Genomic DNA, 22328 nt, shown 5'->3' on the forward strand with positions numbered 1-22328 from the left:
ATCTGTTCAGAGGGAATTTTGTATTTTGTGTGGTTCTGGTTCTGCTTGCTGTGTGTGAATCCTCCAGGCTCGAATCCTCGTGGCTCTGCTCCTCACTGTTACATCTGTGAGCTCGAAATTCCTGCTGGAACAGGAGCTGTTCCAGGGCTGGCTGTGCAGGAGTCACTTCTGAGACCAACTGGATCCCCCTCAGGAGTGTGAAACCGTGGAAATGTCACAGCACCACCCTGGAGCCTCGGGGACACCTGGAGCAGAGGACACCCAACATCTTCACCTCTTCTGGGATAAAACCCTTTGGATTTGGCTCCTGTCTGTGCAGAACCAGCTCCTCCAGGCCCGTGTGGGCCGTTAGATCTGGGACCTCCTGCAGGGGCCAGACCGGACCAACCTGTGCCGAACGAGCCGGATCTGCTGGGCCACTCCCCTCGTGTCCCCGCCTCACCCCGCAGCTCTGGCTCCCATGGGTGAAAGACAAAGGTGGCTTCCCAAAAAGGCGTGGGATGCTCAGAGCTGGCCCGGGGTGGCTGCGAGGTCCGGGTGGCTGTGACCTGTCACTGCTGGGTCCCACCTTGGGCCAGCGGGAAGGAGCGGTTTCTTTGGAACCCGAGATTTCCTTGAATCACCACGGGCAGGTTCGGGGGGAAGAGGGGGCTCCGTCCCCGTCAGCTGTCCCCGCGCTGTCCCCGCGCTGTCCCCATGCTGCGGGTGCGGCCCCTTTAAGGGCAGTGAGGGCGGAAGCGCTGCCCGCCCGCGGCTTCCCCGCCCGTTCCGCCCGCGCCGCTCTCGCGAGATCTGCCGCTTCCGGCGCGAGCGCGGCCTTTCCGAGCGGCCCAGGCCAAGATGGTGGGTGCGGGGGAGGTCCCTTCGGCGCCATCGGGCCCCATCCGCCGCCATCCGGGCTTCACCCGCCGCGGCGGCGCCGCCCGGGGCTCGGGACTTTCCTGGGGGATGGGGAATGGGCCTCCCCGGGGCCCTGCGGGGGTTCCCCGGCCGGGCGGGTCCCAGCGCGGCGGGAGCGGGGCTGAAGGGAGGGAGCGGCCTGGGCGCTCCGCGGAGCTCGGTGGGGCCGCGGCCTCCCCGTGTGCGGGGCGGGGAGCGCGGCCTTGAATCCCCATGTCTCCCTCCCGGGCGGCCGCGACCCCCTGCCCTGACCCGACCCCGCTGTCCCGCTGCAGGCGGAGGTGGAGCAGAAGAAGAAGCGAACCTTCCGCAAATTCACCTATCGCGGGGTGGACCTGGACCAGCTGCTCGACATGTCCTAGTAAGGGCTAGTAGGGGTTTGGGGTCGGGGGAGCCGGTGCTGCCCCATACTCGGGTTGTGTTCAAATACCGGCAATAACGGGGGTTTGGGTGCTCAGCTGCTGCTTTTGGGCTGTTTAAAGTCCCTCAGTGGGTGACACCGTCAGTGTGGCGTCCCGGCGCCCTGCTCCAGGCTCGGTTCGGGTGATGCTGAGGGTGTGGGGTCCCCGGGGGTCTCCCTTCTGTACCCACCTCAGTCTGGGTGGCACAGATTTTGGGGTTTCCACGGAGCTGTACCCCAGGCTCACCTTGACCTTTGGTGGCCTCTCCAGGATGTACCCCAGGCTCAGTTCGGGGTCTCTGGCCATCTCCTGGGTCTGCACCCCAGGCTCTCTCTGGCTAATTCTATGGCTGTGGGGTCTCTGGGCTCTCCCCATGCTGGGTTCAGGATCCTTGGGCTGTTCCCCAGGCTGGGTTTGGGGTACCTGGGTTGTTCTCTGGGCTGAGTTAGGGGTCCCTGGCCTGTTCCCCTGGCTGGGTTGGGGTGTCCCTGGGCTGTTCCCCAGGCTCTGTCAAGGTAACTGTGGCTGTGGGGTTTCTAAGCTCTCCCCAGGCTGGGTTAGGGGTCCCTGGGCTGTTCCCTGGGCTCAGTTCGGGGTCCCTGGGCTGTCCCTGAGCCGTCCCTGTGCCCCTGGCAGCGAGCAGCTGATGCAGCTGTACAGCGCGCGGCAGCGGCGGCGCCTGAACCGCGGCCTGCGCCGCAAGCAGCACTCGCTGCTCAAGCGCCTGCGCAAGGCCAAGAAGGAGGCGCCGCCCATGGAGAAGCCCGAGGTGGTGAAGACCCACCTGAGGGACATGATCATCCTGCCCGAGATGGTGGGCAGCATGGTGGGCGTCTACAACGGCAAGACCTTCAACCAGGTGGAGATCAAGGTGAGCTGGTGGCTCTCGCACTGAGCTCAGCGCCCGGAGCGTTCGCTTGTAACTCTTTGTAAATCTCACTCATTCCCTGTGTCTGGGGAGGTCTGGGCTCCTCCTCGGAGTGGGGTTGGCTCAGAGGGACACCTGGAGGTGTCATCCCAGGGAGGGCCAGCTCCCACAGGGGTCTCAGTGTGGCTCTGAAGCGCTGAAATGGCTGTGCAGTGATCCACGTGCTCAGCCCTGGCTCCCAGCCTGCCAGCACTGCTTCGGCATGAAACAGATCCCTGAGCTTTCCAGGAGTGGAATTACCCGGGGGGTGCTGTCACTTGATACCACCAGTGGGATTAAATGCCATTTCTTGCTCCTACCTGGTGCTAAATCCCACCTGGAAGGGCACAGATGCCTCTGTGGCTCCCGTGTCACCTCCCCAGGAGGGGCAGAGCTGGGGAAGAAGCCCATCAAGGCACCAGGGGAGGAGCAGGGCTGGAATAACCAGCTGTGCCAGGCTCCTGGCAGCCCTGGGATGGGGATGGGAGGGGGATGTCCCCATGTCCCCTGGCGCTGTCCCCAGCACGGGTCTCTCCACTTGCAGCCCGAGATGATCGGCCACTACCTGGGCGAGTTTTCCATCACGTACAAGCCGGTGAAGCACGGCCGGCCTGGCATCGGTGCCACCCACTCCTCCCGCTTCATCCCGCTCAAGTAGCTCCGGGAGGGAGCCTCCTGCAGTGTAAATAAAGAAATTCCACCTGGATCCTTCTGTCTCCTGCCTCTCCGTTCCCGGGGCAGGGGGCTGGGGTGTGCTGAACTCCACTCCACCATCATTGGATGTTCTCCTGAGTATTTCCAGGGTTTTTGGCACTGCTTTCTGTCAGCACCTGCAGCAAACAAATCATCTTCATGTGGGTTTAGGGAATGAATTAAATTCCTTGCTCTTCACGGGGAAGTGGGGAATGGCACTTTAATATTTACAGCATTTCCATGTATTTAACTTCATTTGTTAATATAAATACTGGGAATGTGGAACTGGGGGAAGGCAGGGGGGGTTCCCAGGCTTGGAACCAGCCCGAGTCCTAGGAGAAGCTGCCAAGGCCCATCACGGGATGTTGAAACCCCAAACTATTATTTTCTTGTCCTTAGTTGGGGAACCCAAAGGATTTTGGTGACAGGGATCACAGAGTGGCATTGGGTGGGGGGTGAGCAGAGGGTTTGCAGCTCAGGCTGAGAGGGAGGGACGTGTTCTGGGGGATGCTCAGGGGTGAGTGGTGATGGGAAGGGAGATGAGAGGAGTTTATCCTGGGTGGATGATCTGGTTTGTCCCTGAACTGAGCTAAATGAACCCAGTGCTGGTCACCAGCACCACATCCCACGGTGAAGCCATCGGTGGAGAGGGACCATTTGTCCCCAGGGTGGTCCTGCTGGCTGGAGTCCCTTGGGGACTGCTCAGGGGTCCCTGAGGGCCCAGTTCCAGCTCTTTAAGTCACACACCCTCCACATCCCATTCCTGTGGCCGGTGGTGCCAGGGCCGTTTGTCCTTTAGGGAAGGGCTCCGGGCTCCGGGCTCCGGGTCCCTTTTTGTTCAAGCAATGTGACCTTGAGAGGGTGGCCTCAGGACAAGAGGGCTGGGGTCACTGTCCTGCTGTGGTCACTGTCCTTCTGTGGCCTTGTGGGGACTCTCAGTCCCTCCTCTGGGGACTCCCCAGAGGGCCAGGACACCCCAGTTGGGAGGTGGGTGACAGTGACCTCGGTGGGTGACGGTGACCCCGGTGGGTGACAGTGGCCTGAGCACATGGCAGAAGCTGCAGAGGGGTCGGCGTGAGGGTCCCGCTCATCCCGGGGGGGACCCCGGGGCTCAGCCGGTGCTGCCGCACCTTGGGAGGGTCCCCAAGGACACGGGGGCGGCTCGCGGGGCACAGATTCCGTCGGGAGGGACTGGTTCGGTCTGGGAGGGCCGGTTCGGTCTGGGAGGGCCGGTTCGGTCTGGAAGGGCCGGTTCGGTCTGGAGGGACCGGTCCGGTTTGAGGGGACAGGTTCGGTCTGGAGGGACCGGCCCGGTCGGGAGCGGCAGGTGCGTCCCGGGACACGGGGACGGGGCAGATCCGGGCGTTTTTGCGGAGGCCGGAAAAGAGGCGGATGGAGGGGAACGGAGCCCTCCCGAAGGGTCCCGTCTCCCCCCGCTCCGCACAGTCCGGTGGGGCGCGGGGAGCCCCCGGTGCCGCCCTCTAACGGCGGCGGCGCCGCTGGAAAATCCCGACCGAGAGGAGCGGGGGGGCGGGAGCGGGATGCGGCTGCTCGGGGCCGCGCCGGAGCCTCGCCCAGCTCCGCACCGCCCCGCGGCGCCCCGCACCGCTCCGCACCGCCGGGGATGAGGTACGGCCGCACCTGCCCCCGCACCCCCGAGCCCCCCGCGGGTCCCGGGGCTCCGGGGATGGGGGAAAGCGGGGGAGGCTGCGCGGCGGGGCCGGGGGGCTGGGGGGGGGGGATCGGGGTGCGGTGTCGGCTTGCGGGGGATTGGATGCACCGGGGGGGCCTCGATCTGCGCCCCCTCCCCGCGGCGGGGATGCCCCCGGCCCTTTCCTGCGGCGGGCGCGGCTCCGTCCCGCGGGATCCGGGGGATCGGGGGGATATTGGGGGACAGGAGGGCTCAGGGTGGATCAGGGGGTTCAGGGGGAATCGGGAGGGTCGGGCAGCGTTTACCCCCCGCATCCTGCAGGAACAAAGGCCGGACAATGCCGGGGCTCGGCGGGGACTCCGCGGGAGGGGGGGAAGAGGGAGCAGCATCCCCCGTCCCCATTCTCACCTTCATCCCCATCCCACCTCCATCCCCATCCCCATCCCATCCCCATCCTGCGGGCGAGGCGGGGGGGGTCGTTCCTGCGGTGACAGCAGCTCCCCCCGCCCCGATGCGAGCTCGGCTCTGCAGATCCCCCCCTCCCGATGCTCCCTCAGCGCGGCTGGGCCGAGCATTGCGGCTGAGCCCCAAAACCTCACCCAAACCAGCACCCCAAACCCTCCCCACAAACCCACACCCCAATTCCACCTCCCAGACTGGCCCCTCAAAATCCTCGGCCTCTAAACCAGCACATCAGCCCCACCCGGGGGGCCCCCCAAGGGTCCCTGTGCCGTGTCCCCGGGCGGGGGTGTCCCCAGTCACCCCGGGTGGGGTGGGGAGGTGGCTGCACGTTCACCCTGCTGGCTCCCACGGGCACCCGGGGCTGTGGGGTGGATAAGGGGGACCCTGCATTGTGAGGGGGCTGTGCTGGGGGTGTTGGGGACCCCACCAGGGCCCCACACCCATCCCCAGGCCACGATGCCCGTGTGTGTGTGTGCAGGTGCTGTGCGGGGGCTGCAGGGGTCGATGCTGTGTGAGGAGAGGGTGATGGATCCTAAATCCCCCTGTCCCTGCGCGTGCAGGGTCGAGCTGGGGGGGACCTGTGCTCCCCGGGGGGGGTTTGCTGTGGTCGGGGGTCCCCAGGGCCGGGTCGATCAGCCCGGGCTGGTGACAACACGCTGTTTGTTTAATGTCCCCGGGGGCTGCAGGAGCCGCAGCCGGGGCCGGGGCTCAGCTGTGCCTTTGGCGCTGTGGCCACGCTGGGCTGATGGCTGCGGTCCCTGTCCCAGCCTCATCCGCAGAGCCAGGCTGGAGTGAGCGAGGGGTGCAGGGAGCTCGGGGTGCCCCCAGGGCCCCCCAGGCCCTGCCCTGCTCTGCCCAGGCCAGGGTGGCTCTGGCTTAGGTGGCATCAAATATGATGAGCAATCGGTGGGCAAGGCACTGCGGTGGTGAACAGCGCAGAGGATGGTGGGGTGGTGGGCACTGTGGGCAGTGAGGTGGGCAGTGGGCACTGTGGGCAGTGATGAGGGCAGTGGGCACCCTGGGCAGCGAGGAGGACAGCAGGATGTGCTGGGCAGTGCAGCTACTGCTCCATCTGCAGCAGCATCTGCCCTGCCAGGAAATTGCTGGATGGATCCAGGCCCCACCAGTGGCCTCGGCCATCCTGGGGTACCCTCAGCAGAGAGAGGCAGATTTTGGGGGTACGAGGAGACACACCCAGGACCCTGAGCCATCCCATCAGCCCAGGGTCAGCTCACGGCCCCACCTGGATCCAGCCCTGGGGGGACACAAGGTCCTGTGGGACAGTGACCACCATGGTGCTGGAATGGAGCTGCAGCCCCGGCCCCCCATTCCTGCAGCCCCAGCCCCCCTTTCCCGCAGCCCCGGCCCCCTATTCCCGCAGCCCCGGCCCCCCTTTCCCGTCGTCTCTCGCCGCTCTGTGGATGCAGGTGCGGCCCCGGCCCCTCCCCGCAGGCTGCAGATCCCGGCGCCGCTGCGGCCCCGGCGCTCGGCCGGCCCTGCCAGGAGCTGGGGGGAGCAGAGCTCAGCCCCCAATCCATCAATCCCCCCGAATATCCCAGCCTTGACCCCCCCGGAGGGCAGCCAGAGCACCCCGGTTCTTTCAGGGTGGGGTCCCCCAGGGGAGGGGGCGCTGGCTGAGCAGTTGGGTGGGTACCCACAGGTTTGGGGTGCTGGGGAGGGGGGATCGTGTTCCCCTGGAGGAGTGGAAGCCCCTGGCTCCCATTATCCCCTCCAGCCCCATCCTCCACATCCGAGTCCTCAGGAAGGGCCGGGAACCGCCTGTGCTCCCCCATCCCTGTCGCCATAGCAACAGCAGGCCGTGCTCATCCTGCATCCCGCATCCCGCATCCTGCATCCTGCATCCATCATCCTGCATCCCCCAGCCCGCATCCATCCCCCCACCTCCCTCCTGTGGGGTCCTGCCTTCCATATCCCCAATCCCTCACCCTGAATCCCATATTCTGTATCCTGCATCCCACATCCCTCACCTTCCACATCCTTGCATCCCTCAGCCTGCATTTCACATTCCTGCATCCCATATTCTGTATTCTGCACCATCATCCACACCCTCACCTTCCACATTCCTGCATCCTCGCCCTGCATTCCCTGTTCCCAAATCCCTCACCCTGCATTCCCCATTCCTGCATCCCTCACCCTGCATTTCACGTTTCTGCATCCCTCACCCTCCATTCCATATTCTGTATCCTGCACCGATCATTCTACACCCCTCACCTTCCACATTCCTGCATTCCCCGTTCCCACATCCCTGATCCTGCATCCCTCATCCCCATGCATCCCTCACCCTGCATTCCCCATTCCTGCATCCCTCACCCTCCCTCCCGAATTCCCTCCTTGCCCTGCACCCCCAATCCCACATCCCTCGTCCCCCTTCCTCTGCCCCCCACCCTCTCCCATCCCCTCTGCCCGGGGTTATTTCTCTCCCAGGGGGAATTTTTCGCCACCTGGGGGGGGATTCACACCGTGGGGGTCTTTGGGAATCCGGGTGGTGGCAGGGGGGGCACCCCCCAGCAGGACCCATAGGGCAGGACGTGGGGTCCCCCACGGCTGTGGGGGTGAAGGAGCAGTTTGGGGGGCCCGGGATGGCCCCTGGGGGTGTGCGGGACATCGATGGGGGGGCTTTGGGGGTTGCTGGCTCCCCCCACTGCCAGGGGTGCTGGGACACCCAAAGGACTCGTGGGAGCAGAAGGGCCCCAGGGAGCCGCCCTGGGGCAGATTTGGGGGTGTCAGAGCCGGGGGGGGTCGATCGCTGCCCCCCCCGACCCATTTTGGTGGGGGGATGTGGGGTGGGGGCAGCCGAGGGGAGGAGGGGAGCCCCCATCCCCACTGCCGCCCCTTTGCCAGCTCCCCCCGCTCATACGTGGCGCTGACGGAGGCTCCGCGGGGCCGTCGCGCTCCCGCTGCCACCACGACCCTCGGGGGGGGTGAGGAGGGGTCCCGGGTCCCCCCTCGGGTGTGACGGCGCCGTGTGTGTCCCCCCGGGCAGGTGCGAGGGGCGGGGGGCGCTGCGGCAAAGGCAGATTTGGGGCGCTGGGGGCGGCTGGGGGGGCACAGGGGGGCTGAGAGGGTTTGGGGAGGGGGCACAGGAGGGCGGGGGGGCCGTGCAGGGGCCGGGGCTGTCCCCGGAGCCGGAGGGAGCGGAGCGGGAGAAGGTTGGGAGCGGGAGAAGACAAAAGCGAGACAAAGGGAGAGCGGAGCTCTGCGGAGGCTGCGAACCAGGCGGGGGCTGGCGGGGCTGGGGGGGCCCTGCCTGGAGCCCACCCTGAGCCGGGGCCGCCCCTCTGGGGGGGTTTGGGGGCAGCGGCTCTCGCAGGGCTCGGGGGGTGCGGGTGTTGGGGTGCCCAGCGCTGTGCCGCGGTCCCAGCTGGCTCCTGGGGGGCTCTGGGGGTCCCGGGGGGCTGTGAGGGTCCTGGGGAGCCCCCCGGGTGCTGCCCACCCCCGAACCCCCCCGCAGGAGCTGGAGGAGGTGAAGATGTCCGGCTCCATCGCCTCGTACGATCAGCTGGTGCGGCAGGTGGAGGCGCTGAAGAAGGAGAACAGCCACCTCCGGCGGGAGCTGGAGGACAACTCCAACCACCTCTCCAAGCTGGAAAATGAGACCTCGGACATGAAGGTGGGGACAGGCCCGGCTGGGGACGGGGCACACACCCCGAAATGGGGGGGGGGGGGTTCCATCCGCATCTCCCCGTCCTCAACATCTCCACCCCTGTTTTAGGAGGTCCTGAAGCACCTCCAGGGCAAGCTGGAGCAGGAGGCCCGGGTCATGGTGAGCTCGGGGCAGACGGAGGTGCTGGACCAGCTCAAAGGTGGGTGCCTGGGCAAGGTGGGGAGGGGGCGACCCTGCCAAGCCCACCCTGACAGCGCCGTCCCCATCCCCAGCCCTGCAGATGGACATCACCAGCCTCTACAACCTCAAGTTCGCCCCGGAGGCGACGAGCGGCGGGCGCGGCACCGAGGAGAGCCCGGCGGGCCCCGCCTCGCACCGGGACGGCCCCGGGGAGCTGGGCAGGGCCACGTTCCGCATGCTGGAGGAGCTGGACCGCGAGAGGTGATGGGCTGGGGGGCAGAGGGGCTGGGGGGGCCGGGGTTGTGCTGATCCTGTCGGGGTCTCTGCTGCTCAGAGTGACCCCGAGAAAAGTTGGAAAGTCTCTTTTCCCAGCCCGGCGCTTGAAGAAGGAGTCAGGGCTCTTCAGTTCTCAGTCTCAATGTTGTTTATTGTGTCTTATCTATAAAAAATTTTCTCCTGCCCTGCCGAGGTCAGCCCAGCAAGACAGTTCCAGGCACTCTGCCTGCCCCCAGGGCAGGGTTATGTCTTTATACTAAAAACTACATGTAAAATGTTTGCAATTACTTCCCAATACCTATCACCTATGTTAGACAGTGAGCTTCTACTCTAAACCAATCTGTGAGTGCCACCATCACAGCAGAAGATGGAGGCCAAGAAGAAGAAGGAGAAAGGCTGGACACAGCCAGTTCCCTCCATCTTGCCTCCTGAACCCCCATCCCAAAAACCCCAAAATCTACTTTTCCACCCTGTGATAACTTCACTGTTATTCTACCTAAACTGTTGTGGCTTGCTGATCTTCATACAAGGTTGGTAACTTGCTCCACGGGTCACAATCAAACCCAGAGGTGTTTTGGGCTCTGTGCCAGGGTCTCTGAGACAGCCAGAGGGATGTTCTGGACCCTGACACTCCCCCTCTCTCGGCAGGTGTTTCCTGCTGGGGGAGATCGAGAAGGAGGAGAAGGAGAAGGTCTGGTACTACTCACAGCTGCAGAGCCTGGCCACGCGCCTGGATGAGCTGCCCCACGTGGAGACGGTGAGTGGGGGACCCCCTGTGCCCCCCCGGGCCTCGGGGAGCCGCCCAGACCCTGCCCTGCTCACGGCACCCTCTGTGTGCCCCCAGTTCTCCATGCAGATGGATCTGATCCGGCAGCAGCTGCAGTTCGAGGCGCAGCACATCCGCTCGCTGATGGAGGAGCGCTTCGGGACGGCCGATGAGATGGTGCAGAGGGCACAGGTCGGGTCCTTCACCCCCAAACGCCTCCTGATCTGCTCCTGGGGGGCCCCAGACTGATGGGCTCAACTCTGGGTACCATCACAAGCAGCTCTGGGTGCACTGCACCAGCTGCTCACACCCTGCTCCAGCTCCTCACACCCTACTCCAGCTCCTCACACCCTGCTCCAGCTCCTCACACCCTACTCCAGCTCCTCACACCCTACAACAACTGCTCACACCCTACACCAGCTCCTTTCACCCTACTCCAGCTCCTCTCATCCTACACCAGCTCCTCACACCCTACAACAACTCCTCACACCCTACTCCAGCTCCTCTCACCCTACTCCAGCTCCTCACACCCTACAACAACTGCTCACACCCTACTCCAGCTCCTCACACCCTACACCACCTGCTCACACCCCATTCCTTGCACACCCACACCCCTCCCTCCCATCCCTCGTGTTCCTGGGGGGTCCCCGCCCTGTCCAACGCCCTCTGTGCCCCCCCAGATCCGGGCGTCCCGGCTGGAGCAGATCGACAAGGAGCTGATGGAGGTGCAGGACAAGGCGCAGCAGCCGGAGCCGCAGGTATTGGGATTGGGGCCGGGGTGTCCCCGCTCCCTCTGGAGCCAGGAAGGGGGAGGAAGGGGCCAGCAGGGCCCCCCCGCGCTGTCCCCGCGCTGTCCCCATCGGCACAGCCGGGCTTTGTGCGGCTCGGGCACCGTGAAATGGGCAGTTGCCATGGAGACCAGAAGTAGGCCATGGCGGGCGGGCGGGGGCTCCGCAGCATCTGCCGCCAGGGTGGGCAGCCTGCCATCATCATCGTCATCGTCATCGCCATCGCCATGGGCTGCCATCGACACGGTCCCTGTGTCACCCACAGCCTCGCCACTGTCATTGTGCCATTGTCACCCACAGCCCTGCCATTGTCACCTTCACAGCCTCGCCACTGTCATTGTGCCACTGTCACCCACAGCCCTGCCACTGTCACCATCACAGCCCTGCCAGCGCCATTGTCCCACTGTCACCCACAGCCCTGCCATTGTCACCATCACAGCCTCGCCACTGTCATTGTGCCACTGTCACCCACAGCCCTGCCATTGTCACCATCACAGCCTCGCCACTGTCATTGTGCCACTGTCATTGTGCCACTGTCACCATCACAGCCCTGCCACTGTCACCATCACAGCCCTGCCAGCGCCATTGTCCCACTGTCACCCACAGCCCTGCCATTGTCACCATCACAGCCTTGCCACTGTCATTGTGCCACTGTCACCCACAGCCCTGCCACTGTCACCATCACAGCCCTGCCAGGGCCATTGTCCCACTGTCACCCACAGCTCTGCCACTGTCACCATCACAGGCTGCCATCACCATTACCACACTGTCACCATCACAGCCCTGCCATCAACACGGTGCCATCATCACCCTCCTCCCACCATCACCACAGCCCCACGTGGCAGCACCCACGGCCCCCATCACCCCCAGACACCCCCAGATCCTCACAGCCCCCGTTTCCCACCCCTCCCTCACCCCGCAGGCTCAGCCCCAGCCCCCTCCCCGCTGCCCACCCACGCTCCCCCTTCCCTGAGCTGCAGCAGCCCCCCCCATCCCAACCATCCCCGATTTTAGCTCAGAACCCACCCCTGGCACTGACGGAAACAACGACTGGGGACGGCAGGGGGCGGCAGGAAAGTGGGGAGGGGCTGGGCAGGCGGGCGAGGGCTCTGCAATGCAGCCCCCCCCACCTGCCCCCTCCTCCGCAGCTCTGCGGGAAGGTCCCGGCCATGGACGGGGACGGCAGCCTGGACCCCCCGACCCACCCCGAGGAGGGCGGCAACACCAAGGTGAGGAGCACGGCCGGGGCGGGCCGAGCCCGCGCTGGGGCTGAGCGTGACCCCGTGTGTGCCGCCCGCAGGTGGAGGTGGTGTTCTGGCTGCTGTCCATGCTGGCCACGCGCGACAAGGAGGACATGTCCCGCACGCTGCTGGCCATGTCCAGCTCGCAGGAGAGCTGCCTGGCCATGCGCAAGTCGGGCTGCCTGCCCCTGCTCATCCAGATCCTGCACGACTCCGACGGGGAGCCGGGGCCCCCCGAGAGCCCCACGGGCGCCAAGGACGCCCGCATGAGAGCCAACGCTGCCCTGCACAACATCGTCTTCTCCCAGCCCGACGAGGGCCAGGCCAAGAAGGAGATGCGGGTGCTGCACGTGCTGGAGCAGATCCGCTCCTACTCGGAGACCTGCTGGGACTGGCTGCAGATGCAGAGCAGGGACGGGGGACGGGGCCCCGAGGGCGCCGGTACGGGCGGGCCACGCGTGCTGGGAGGGGCTGGGAGGGGCTGGGAGCATCGTGTGGGACTGACCCTCATCCCCCCGCAGTGCCAGTGCCCATCGAGCCGCAGATCTGCCAGGCCACCTGTGCCATCATGAAGCTGTCCTTCGACGAGGAGTACCGGCGGGCCATGAACGAGCTGGGTGAGCGCGAGGAGGCGGCTCCTTCCCCCTGCACCGCGCCCAGACGGGCTGCTGGAGGTCAGGAAACCCAAATGACCCCTGCCTCGTCCCACAGGTGGGCTGCAGGCCGTGGCCGAGCTGCTGCAGGTGGATTATGAGATGCACAAGATGACCAACGACCCCCTGAACCTGGCGCTGCGACGCTACGCGGGGATGGCCCTCACCAACCTCACCTTCGGGGATGTGGTCAACAAGGTGGGGAGGGGGATTTGGGGGGATCAGAAGGGTCTGGGGGGGATCAGCAGGGTCTGGGGGGGATCAGAAGGGTCTGGGGGGGATCAGAAGGGTCTGGGGGTCGCAGCATCACCCTCACCACCCTCATCCTCCCCACAGGCCACGCTGTGCTCCCGCCGGGGCTGCATGGAGGCCATCGTGGCTCAGCTGGGCTCCGACAGCGAGGAGCTGCACCAGGTGGGTGCTGGCGGGGCTCCCTGGGGTGGGGGACAGGTAGGGGGACAGTCCCTGTGCCCCACTCATCCTGCTCTGCCTCTCCAGGTGGTCTCCAGCATCCTGAGGAACCTCTCCTGGCGCGCTGACATCAACAGCAAGAAGGTGCTGAGGGAGGTGGGCAGCGTCACTGGGCTGATGCGCTGTGCCCTGCACGCCGGCAAGGTGAGCCTGGGGTGGTGACAGTGACCACAGACAGACCTGGCAGGGCTGTGTGTCCCCCTGGCGTGGGGGACAGCAGGCACAGGGTGACAGGACGGGGCTGACAGGAGTTGTGTGTCCCCTCCTGGGGCAGGAGTCGACGCTGAAGAGCGTCCTGAGCGCGCTGTGGAACCTCTCGGCGCACAGCACGGAGAACAAGGCGGCCATCTGCGGGGTGGAGGGGGCCCTGGGCTTCCTGGTCAGCACCCTCACCTACAAGTGCCAGAGCAACTCCCTGGCCATCATCGAGAGCGGCGGTGGCATCCTCAGGAACGTCTCCAGCCTCGTTGCCACACGGGAGGATTACAGGTGAGGGGCACTGCAGGATGGGGCTGCACCTGATGGACCCTGGGCACCACAGACCGAGGGATGGCATTGGGGGTAGGATGGGAATGGGGGACCCCAGACTCCATGGACCCCAGGATGGCATCGGGGGATGTATGGCTGCAGGTACAAGGGGGATGGAGATGGAGGACCCTGGGCACCAGGGTGGTGTTGGGGGATGCAGTGGTTGGGGGTCCTGCAGGACTGGGGGGCACTGCAGGGACAGCACCGGGGGATGTCATGACTGGGCAGGGGTGGGGTCACCCTGCACTCCTGGGATGGGGCAGGCAGTGGGCCCAGGACCACCCTGACAGCCGGGGGGATCCCCTCTGTCCCACAGGCAGGTGCTCCGGGACCACAACTGCCTGCAGACGCTGCTGCAGCACCTGCGCTCGCACAGCCTGACCATCGTCAGCAACGCCTGTGGAACCCTCTGGAACCTGTCAGCGCGCAGTCCCCGCGACCAGGAGCTGCTGTGGGACCTGGGGGCGGTCAGCATGCTCCGCAACCTCATCCACTCCAAGCACAAGATGATCGCCATGGGCAGCGCGGCCGCGCTGCGCAACCTCCTCACCAACCGGCCCCCCAAGTACAAGGACACGGCCGTGGTGTCGCCGGGCTCCTGCATGCCCTCGCTCTACATGCGCAAGCAGAAGGCGCTGGAGGCCGAGCTGGACGCCAAACACCTGGCTGAGACCTTCGACACCATGGAGAAGCAGAGCCTGAAGGGGCAGAGCGCCAAGAAGCCGATGCGGCACATGGAGAGCCTGGTGAAGGATTACGCCTCCGACTCCGGCTGCTTCGACGACGACGAGGTGCCCAACATCTCCACCGGCGTGGAGACGGCCAGCGCCTCCGTGCTCTCCATGTTCCTCAACTCCTCCTTCCTGCAGGGCCAGGCGCTGCCGCGGGCGCTGGCCCAGCGGCGCTGCCCGGAGCCGGAGAAGGATGGCAGCGGGAAGGCGGCCGAGCCCAAGAAGGCGCCGCTGCCGGAGGATGACGTCTCGCTGGCCGCCGAGAAGTTGGCCAACAAGATCTCCAGCACGGTGGCCAAGATCGACAAGCTGGTGGAGGACATCTCCACCATGCACAACTCCTCAGACGACAGCTTCAGCCTCAGCTCCGAGGACCACTGCCTGGACTGGCAGTACGGCCCCGAGGACGGGCACGAGGCGCGCGCCCAGTCCTGCTCGCCGTGCCGGCTGTCGGACGCCGGTGGCTTCGCCAAGCGGGAGAGCCTGAGCCGGGCGCACACCCTGCTGCGGCTGAAGACGGCCTACACCAGCCTGTCCACCGACAGCCTCAACAGCGGCAGCACCAGCGACGGCTACTGCACCAAGGAGCACATGAAGCCCTGCCCCAGGGCCGCCTTCCTGGATTACCGGGATGAGCTGCAGCGCTACCAGAAGCGGCCCAGCCGGCTTGACCTCAAGAGCATCCTGGGCAAACCAGAGCGGGCCGAGCCCCCCGAGCCAGACAAACCCGAGCAGCAGGACCTGCCCGAAAGGGCCAAGAAGGTGGTGACGTTCCCCAGCCCCAAAGTGCCAGAGAAGGAGATGGAGTGGAAGAAGGAGGTGGGCACCAAGCCCCCCACCGACCCCCATGTTCGCACCATCAAGCTGTCTCCATCCTACCAGCACGTCCCCATGCTTGAGACCCTGGCCAAGAGCAGCACAGCTGCTGGCCACCAGCCCTCCCTCCTGGGCAGGAAGCAAGCCTGGCTCCCCCCGGCGCTGCTGCAGGCGGCCGAGCCCCTGAGCAAGATCCCGGAGAAGCTGCCGGCCCAGCCACCGGCCTCAGCAGAGCAGGAGTCAGTGCAGAAGTACTCGGTGGAGGACACCCCAATCTGCTTCTCCCGGTGCAGCTCCCTGTCCTCCCTCTCCTCAGCAGACAACGTGCTGGATGGGCAGAGCCACAGCGAGAACGACCTGGATAGCGACTCCTCCCTGGAGATCCTGGAGATGGAGGAAGGGGACGCAGAAGGGGAGGAGGATGGGAGGCAGGAGAGGGAGAAGGCGGTGGATCCAGGTCCCACCACGCCAGTGGGGATCTCCCAGCCTATCACCATCCCCTTCCCGAAGCGTGACAAGGTTTTCCTGCGGGAGGCCTCGCCCTCGCGCCAGGAGGACCTGACGCCCTCGAGCTCCTCGGAGAATTACATCCAGGAGACGCCGCTGGTGATGAGCCGCTGCAGCTCCGTCAGCTCCCTGGGCAGCTTCGAGAGCCCCTCCATCGCCAGCTCCATCCAGAGCGACCCGTGCAGCGAAATGATCAGCGGCACCATCAGCCCCAGCGAGCTGCCCGACAGCCCCGGGCAGACCATGCCCCCCAGCCGCAGCAAGACCCCGCTCTTCGAGCTGGGCTGCCAGCCCGAGAAGGAGACCAGCCAGTTCAACATCCAGTGGGAGAACAACGTCAAGAAGTTCATGGAGATCACCGACTTCAAGGAACGCTTCCAGCTGCCCCAGGACCTGGACTCCATGGTTTACTTCACGGTGGAGAAACCCAACGAGAACTTCTCGTGCGCCTCCAGCCTGAGCGCCCTGCCCCTCCACGAGCACTATGTCCAGAAGGACGTGGAGCTCAAGCTGATCCCCACCTTCCCGGAGAAGAACAGCCTGAACTTCGCAGCTCACGAGAAGAGGGAGGAGCGGCGGGAGGAGCGGTACCTGGAGGGCCGGCGAAGGGCGGAGCGCCCCGAGCCCCCCGACGACGACGACATCGAGATCCTCAAGGAGTGCATCAGCTCAGCCATGCCCTCCCGCTTCCGCAAGGTCAAGACCTCGCTGCTGTCCGGGCAGGTGCTGCACCCGCAGACCAAGAAGCCGCTGCACGTCCCCGTGTACATGCTGGTGCCGGCCCACACCCACCCCGGCGTCCCCAAGCACCTGCGAGCCACCTCCCGCGACCTCTTCAAGGACGACGACTCCTTCACCGACTCGGCCGACGGGACCCCCGTCAACTTCTCCAGCGCAGCCTCGCTGAGCGACGAGACCCTGCGGTACCCGGCGGGCGAGGAGGCCGAGCACCCCCTGGCCGAGCGGCGCCGCCAGCCCGGCACCATCCCGGCCCGCAGAGCCGCCTCCGGCAGCTCGGCCCCCGCCCGCCTCGGCTCCGCCGGGAAGGGCAAAGCGGGGCCGGGCCGCGGCGAGGGGAAGCGGGGCCAGACCCCCGCGAAGGGCACGGCCAGCCTGGAGCTGGGGGCCGGCCGGGCCAGCGGAGCCGCCGGGAGGAAGGATGAGGCTCTGGAGGACGGGGTGGTGTTCCAGTCGCTGTGTCACACCACGCCGACGGAGGAAGCCGTCTACTGCTTCTACGACCCGGATTTGGACGAGCTGCCCGAGGCGGGCAGGGACGGCTCCGGCAGCAGAGCCCAGCCCGGCCGGGCGCCACGGAGGGAGCGCTGGGGAGGCTCCGTGCCCCACAAGGACCCCGAGCCCGGCTCCCGTCCGGCCAAGACGAAGCCTCAGAACAACCTGATCGCCGACGAGACGCCGCCCTGCTACTCCCTGAGCTCCTCCATGAGCTCCCTGAGCGACGCCAACCTCTCCGAGGGCGAGGAGCGGGGCCAGCCCTGCGGCAAAGCCACCTGGCCGCGGTCAGCTGCAGCGGGGCAGGCGCAAGGGGGCTCGCCCAGCTCCCCCAGCCTCAACTCGGAGGATGATCTGCTGCAGAAATGCATCGGCTCGGCCATGCCCAAGCGCCGGCGGCCCGCGGCTCGCCGCAGGCTGGTGGAGAGAAAGCAGAAGCCGCCGGGAGCCGGCGGGAGGGAGCGGAAAGCCGAGGCCAGGCATCACCCCGAGGAGGAGGCCAGTTCTGACCGGGGTTCCGACCTGGACAGCGTGGAGTGGCAAGCCATCCAGGAGGGAGCCAACTCCATCGTCACCTGGCTGCACCAGGCTGCCGCCTCGCTGTCCCGGGAGCCTTCCTCCGAGTCCGACTCCATCCTGTCCTTCATGTCGGGGCTCTCGGTGGGCTCCACGCTGCAGCTCTCCCTGGGCAGGCAGGAGAAGCAGCGGCCCGGCAGCGCCTCCGGCCGGGAGCCGGCGAGGAGGGAGCACAGCAAAGGCCGCCCGGAGCGCAAGGACGCGGCCGGTGCCCGTCCCGCCGGCCGCGCCAGCTCCAGGGCGGAGCGGAGCCCGGCGCCCGCCAAGCCGGTGCCCAACCTGCCCGTGGTGTTCCGCGGCAGGACCGTCATCTACATGCCCAGCCTGGCCAAAGATGCCCCCAGCCCACGAGCCACGCCGAAGAAGAGCCCCGCGGCCAAGCCCGAGGCGCCGCCGGCCAAGAACCTCTCGCTGAGCCAGCAGCGCTCGCGGAGCCTGCACCGGCTGGGCAAAGCCCCCGAAACCGGGGAGCTGGCGCTGCCCAAGAGGAGCACGACCCCGCCCGCCCGCATCGGCAAAGGTCCCCCCTCCTCGGGCTCCTCCCGCACCTCCACGCCCTCCCAGCACGCCCCCAAGAAGCTGCCGTCGCCCTCCCAGGCCACCAAACAGGGCGGCCCGGCCGCGGGCAAGGCGAGCGGCTCCTCCTCCCCGCCGGGACCCCCGGCCAGAGCCCCGGCCCCCAAATCCCCGGCTCCCAAGCAGTCCAAGACGCAGAAGTCGCCCGTGCGCATCCCCTTCATGCAGAAGCCCAGCAGGAAGGTGCTGCCGGGCCGGGGGGCCATGCCGGTGCTGGAGGAGCAGGTCGATGGCTCCAAGGCTCGGCCCGGGGGGCCGGGGGGCAGCCGGCTCAACCTGGTGCGGATGTCATCGGCCCGCTCCAGCGGCAGCGACTCGGACCGCTCCGGCTTCCTGCGCCAGCTCACCTTCATCAAGGAATCCTCGAGCCTGCTGCTGCGCCACCGCTCCGACCTGTCCCCGGCGCCGCCGGCCACCTCGCTGCCTCGCCGGGGCTCTCCCCAGCGCAGCCGAGCCGCGCTCCCGGCCGTGTTCCTCTGCTCCTCCCGCTGCGACGAGCTCAAGGCGGCCAAAGCGGCCACCCCGGGCCAGCGGCCGCTCATCCCCAGAGCCCAGCCCGGCGGCAAAGCCACGGCCGGGGCCAAAGCGCCGCGCCGGACCAGCTCCGAGAGCCCGTCCCGGCTGCCGGTGAAGAGCAGCGCGGCCGCGGCCGAGCCCTTCAAGCGCTACTCGTCCTCGCCCAACATCAGCGTGGCCCGGCGGGCGGCCAGCCCGTCCTCCGTGCGCTCCGAGGCGGCGGCGCGGCGGCGGCAGAACGAGCCGGCGGCTCCCGGGGGCCCGCCGGGAAAGCCGCCGGTGGTGGTGATGAAGGGCACGTGGCGGAGGATCCGCGACGAGGACATCCCGCACATCCTCAAGAGCACGCTGCCCTCCACCGCGCTGCCGCTGGCCGGCTCCGGAGACGAGGAGCCCCCCGGCACCCCCGGCACGCCCAGGAAGACCAGCGACGCCGTGGTGCAGACCGAGGACTTCGCCACCTCCAAGACCAACTCCAGCACCTCTCCCACGCTGGAGAGCCGCGAGGGACCCCCGCACCCCCGCGCCACCGGCGACGGCGAAGCCCCCGCGCCCGCCAAGGCCGCCCTGCCCATCTCCTTCGGCCACGAGGCGCCCGCCGGGAGCTTCCCCGGCAGCCGGCACGGCTCCCCCAGCAAGGCCGCCCGTGTCACCCCCTTCAACTACGTCCCCAGCCCCATGGCGGTGACGGCGGTGGCCGACAAGGCGGTGGAGAAAATCCAGGCTTGATGATGCCCCAGTGAGGGTCCTGCGACGCCCCCAGCGCCACGGGAGCTGGCCAGGGCTGTGTTTGGGACACACGTGGGGAAGTGGGACAGCCGGGGACCAGCGAGTCACCCCAACCCCCTGCTGGCCCCAGCTTGGGGGGCTTGCTGTGCTGAAGCATCACCATTGCCAGCAGCAAGAACTGGACAGAACTGGGAACGTTCTGGGTCTGGCAGCCCGAGCTGGGGTGGTTCTCGTGGACCATCCCCTCCCACTGATGGATGCCAGGGACAAACTGAGGTGGGGCTGTGTCACCGTGTGCCCCCATCCTGCTCACCCAGAGCCTGATCCCACACGCCCGGGAGCTGACACAGCACATCCAGTACCAGGAAAACCCCACACGCTCCAGCTTGTCTGGCATCAGCTCATGGCAGCTCATTTATTACCAGGGGAAGGGATGCAGAGGAGAAGCTTTGGAGGGGGAGATGAGGACCAGGACCCCCATTTGGGGGACCAGGAGCCCCTGCTGGAGGTTCCTCATGGCTGATCTGTGCCGGTCTGAGGTGGTGGCAGAGGGAAATAGGAGGAGCCAGGCAAAGCTCACGGGGGTGGCCGGGGTCCCGATGGGCTCATCCCAGGGTTGCTCACAGGGTGCTGCCACCAGGCTGGGGGGCTGCTCTGGGAGGGAACAGGGTGCTGAGCTGGCACCAGGATGCCCAACCCCCAGGAAAGGGTCTGGGGTCCCTCACCTTCACCCACAGCCCCCCAGCCTCCCAGCCCCAGGGCAGGAGAGCCTTGGCTCACAGCCAGGATCCCGGTGTGTCCCTGTGGATGTGGACACGAATCCATCCAGGACTGGATTACGCCCACGAGCATGGGGCCTGCCAGCCCCAAAACCCTGGGGCCACTCCTGCTGCCAGCCAGGCCCAGGTGCCAACACTGGGGTGTGTGGGAAGCGCCTCAGCCCCTGGGAATGGGATGGGCTGCAGAGGAACCCCCAATCCAGGTGGTCCCAGACCCCTCAGATACCTCCAGTCCTCCACCATCACTCCCTGCTTTGGGTGGACCTTGGTGCCCCCCCATGCCAGTGCCACGGGGGGCTGAAGGGACAAACACAGGGCTATGGGGACATGTGCAGGGGACACACCTGGGCGGCTGTGGGGACACAGTGAGGAGCTCTGAGTTGCACAGTGGGGCCAGGGAGTCACCAGGACCGTGGGGATATGCAGGGGGTCCCCAGGGATGTGCCCTGGAGTCGTGGGGACGGGCGCACCAATGCCCACTGGAGCCCCCCTGCCCTGGCAGTGGCTGGCATGGAGGGACCAGTGGCCGGGACTGAAGAAAAGGAGGAAAATCCCAGGAGCGGCCCTGCCAGGTGCTGTAACGGAGCGCAGGGGTGGCAGGAGGGCCAGCATCGCCCCCCGGCTACAAGCCACCGCCCTCCTCCTCCTCCACCGACAATCCCGCCGGGCTCCGCTCGCCATCACTGTATCTATGTACTAAGGATGTTATTTTACCAGACTCTGACAGTATTTCCCAATTAAAAGCCAACCTGTGTAAATAGGAAGGGGTGTTTGGTCTATCCCGTGTGTTCGGGCTGGGCGGATCCGCAGCCCTTCTGCAGCGTTTTCTGGATCCATTTCTTGTGTTTCACGGTCGAGGTGGCCACCGGCGGCTTGAAAGGATCAGTGGCGTTCTTGCCGCTGAAGGACACCACGCCGGCCACTGCCGGCCGCTTCCCGCACACCAAGGGCCCCCCCGAGTCACCCTGAGGAGGGGGTGACACCAGGGAGTGGACCAGGGCTCAGGGACCCCCGCCACGGCCAGGAGAACATCTCACCTGCTCAGGGTGAGCATCCTGCCCGCAGCCAGGCTCGGGTTTTTGGGTTTTTGCACCCTTGGACCCCCAAATTCTCACCTTGGCGGGTGCCGAGCCGCGGCGCTGCCCCTGGAAGCAGATCGTGGTGGGGCCGATATCGCCGTGCCAGAAGCGGCTGTTGTTGCACATCCGCGTGTCCATCACCGTCACCTCCATCTCCTGCAGGGTGGGCGAAAGCCTCCGGCCCTGGGGGTCCACGAGCCCCCAGCCCGCCAGGCTGCACCGCGCCCCCGGCGCCGGCTCCCGGCTCGCCAGCGGGATCAGCTGCCGTGTCCTGCTCAGTGTCACCTTCCTGTCCAGCTGCGGGCGGGGGGCGGCATCAGAACCCCCTCCTTGGGCAGAGGGGCTGGCGGGGAGCACCCCAACACAGCAGGGTGCGGGCTCAAAGGGGAGCACCCCGATGCTGCAGGTGGGGGACTGAGGGGAGCCCCCCAACGCCACGGGTGGAAGAGGAGCACCGAGCACGGTGCAGCGGCAGTGGGAGCGGGGGGATGACACCCAGGTGTGAAATCTCTTGGGGGTGAGAAGAGGAAATGTCACCGAGCGAACACCCGGAAATGTCACCCGGCCCCGTGCGAACACCCCGCCCCTTCCCGGCAGCGCTCCCCGGCACCGCCGCCGCTCCAGCCCCGCTCGGAGCCCCCCCGAGCCCCACCTGGAGCAGGAGCAGGTCGTTCTCCATCGTCTGTCGGTCGTAGCCGGGGTGGGGACAGACAGCCCGGATGGTGAAGCTCTGCGTGTCCTCCTCGTGGTGCCGCCAGCTGTGCAGCCCCACCAGCAGCCTCCCGTTGTGCCACGACCTGCTCCGCCCCGGGAGCGGGGTCAGCCCGGTGCCGGTCACCCGGAGCCCCGTCCCCTCCCCGGGCAGGACCCAGCCGTGCCAGACTCACCTCTTAGGCAGGCAGTGCGCGGCCGACAGCGCCCAGCGCCGGTGCAGCAGCGCTGCCCCGCAGACGTGAACCCCCCCAAACTGCAGGGACGCCATGTAGGGCCGGGAGTGGCGTTTGGCCTCGTGTCCCCCGATGATGGAGGGCTGGAGCCACGGCCTGTCCCCACCAGCAGCTGCCACCGCCCCGGGCAGTGACTCCGAGCCCACGCCGGACACACCGGCCCAAGGAAGGGGGCGGTGGCAGCAGCAGCAGCAGCAGCAGCGGCCCCAGGCAGCCCCGAGCCCCCATCCCGCCCCTCCCGCGGCTCCCGGTGCGGCTGCCGAGCTGGAGGAGCCCCGGGTGCGGTGTGACAGCGGA

General features: G+C 66.9%; 3 protein-coding genes across 4 annotated transcripts; 2 read left to right on the plus strand and 1 right to left on the minus strand.

The window, feature by feature from the left end:
* Positions 1-781: 781 nt before the first annotated feature.
* RPS15 (ribosomal protein S15) lies at positions 782-2914 on the plus strand. Its single transcript, XM_036399497.1, has 4 exons — positions 782-843; positions 1176-1261; positions 1938-2172; positions 2753-2914. The coding sequence occupies exons 1-4, from the start codon at positions 841-843 to the stop codon at positions 2864-2866; spliced, it is 438 nt and encodes a 145-aa protein (XP_036255390.1). The 5' UTR covers positions 782-840; the 3' UTR covers positions 2867-2914.
* A 1510-nt stretch (positions 2915-4424) lies between these two features.
* On the plus strand, positions 4425-20769 carry APC2 (APC regulator of WNT signaling pathway 2). Of its 2 annotated transcripts, none has more exons than XM_036399211.2 (15): positions 4425-4530; positions 8487-8645; positions 8748-8838; positions 8912-9080; positions 9744-9852; positions 9940-10053; positions 10542-10619; positions 11798-11878; positions 11950-12331; positions 12412-12507; positions 12602-12741; positions 12880-12957; positions 13042-13158; positions 13289-13503; positions 13859-20769. In XM_036399211.2, exons 2-15 carry the CDS (start codon positions 8505-8507, stop codon positions 19224-19226), a joined length of 7179 nt encoding a protein of 2392 aa, XP_036255104.1. In that variant the 5' UTR covers positions 4425-4530; positions 8487-8504; the 3' UTR covers positions 19227-20769. The 2 variants fall into 2 exon arrangements, with proteins under 2 accessions (XP_036255104.1, XP_036255105.1); XM_036399212.2 differs by lacking the exon at positions 4425-4530 and adding an exon at positions 8002-8018.
* On the minus strand, positions 20716-22259 carry LOC118697166 (granzyme M-like). Its single transcript, XM_036399696.2, is given in 5 exon segments — positions 20716-20970; positions 21121-21381; positions 21737-21881; positions 21972-22204; positions 22206-22259. Coding segments are annotated over 5 exon segments (882 nt in total). The 3' UTR covers positions 20716-20781.
* Positions 22260-22328: the final 69 nt, after the last annotated feature.

Source organism: Molothrus ater, chromosome 26 (assembly GCF_012460135.2).
Source record: "Molothrus ater isolate BHLD 08-10-18 breed brown headed cowbird chromosome 26, BPBGC_Mater_1.1, whole genome shotgun sequence".
Classification (NCBI taxonomy): Eukaryota; Metazoa; Chordata; class Aves; order Passeriformes; family Icteridae; genus Molothrus; species Molothrus ater.

Coding starts and splice junctions, on each gene's coding strand:
- RPS15 (XM_036399497.1), top strand. Junction 1,262..1,937: donor CAGCTGCTCGACATGTCCTA/GTAAGGGCTAGT, acceptor TGCCCCTGGCAG/CGAGCAGCTGATGCAGCTGT. Junction 2,173..2,752: donor TCAACCAGGTGGAGATCAAG/GTGAGCTGGTGG, acceptor CTCCACTTGCAG/CCCGAGATGATCGGCCACTA.
- APC2 (XM_036399211.2), top strand. CDS start 8,505: ATGTCCGGCTCCATCGCCTCGTACGATCAGCTGGTGCGGCAGGTGGAG. Junction 9,853..9,939: donor AGCTGCCCCACGTGGAGACG/GTGAGTGGGGGA, acceptor GTGTGCCCCCAG/TTCTCCATGCAGATGGATCT. Junction 12,332..12,411: donor ACGGGGCCCCGAGGGCGCCG/GTACGGGCGGGC, acceptor ATCCCCCCGCAG/TGCCAGTGCCCATCGAGCCG.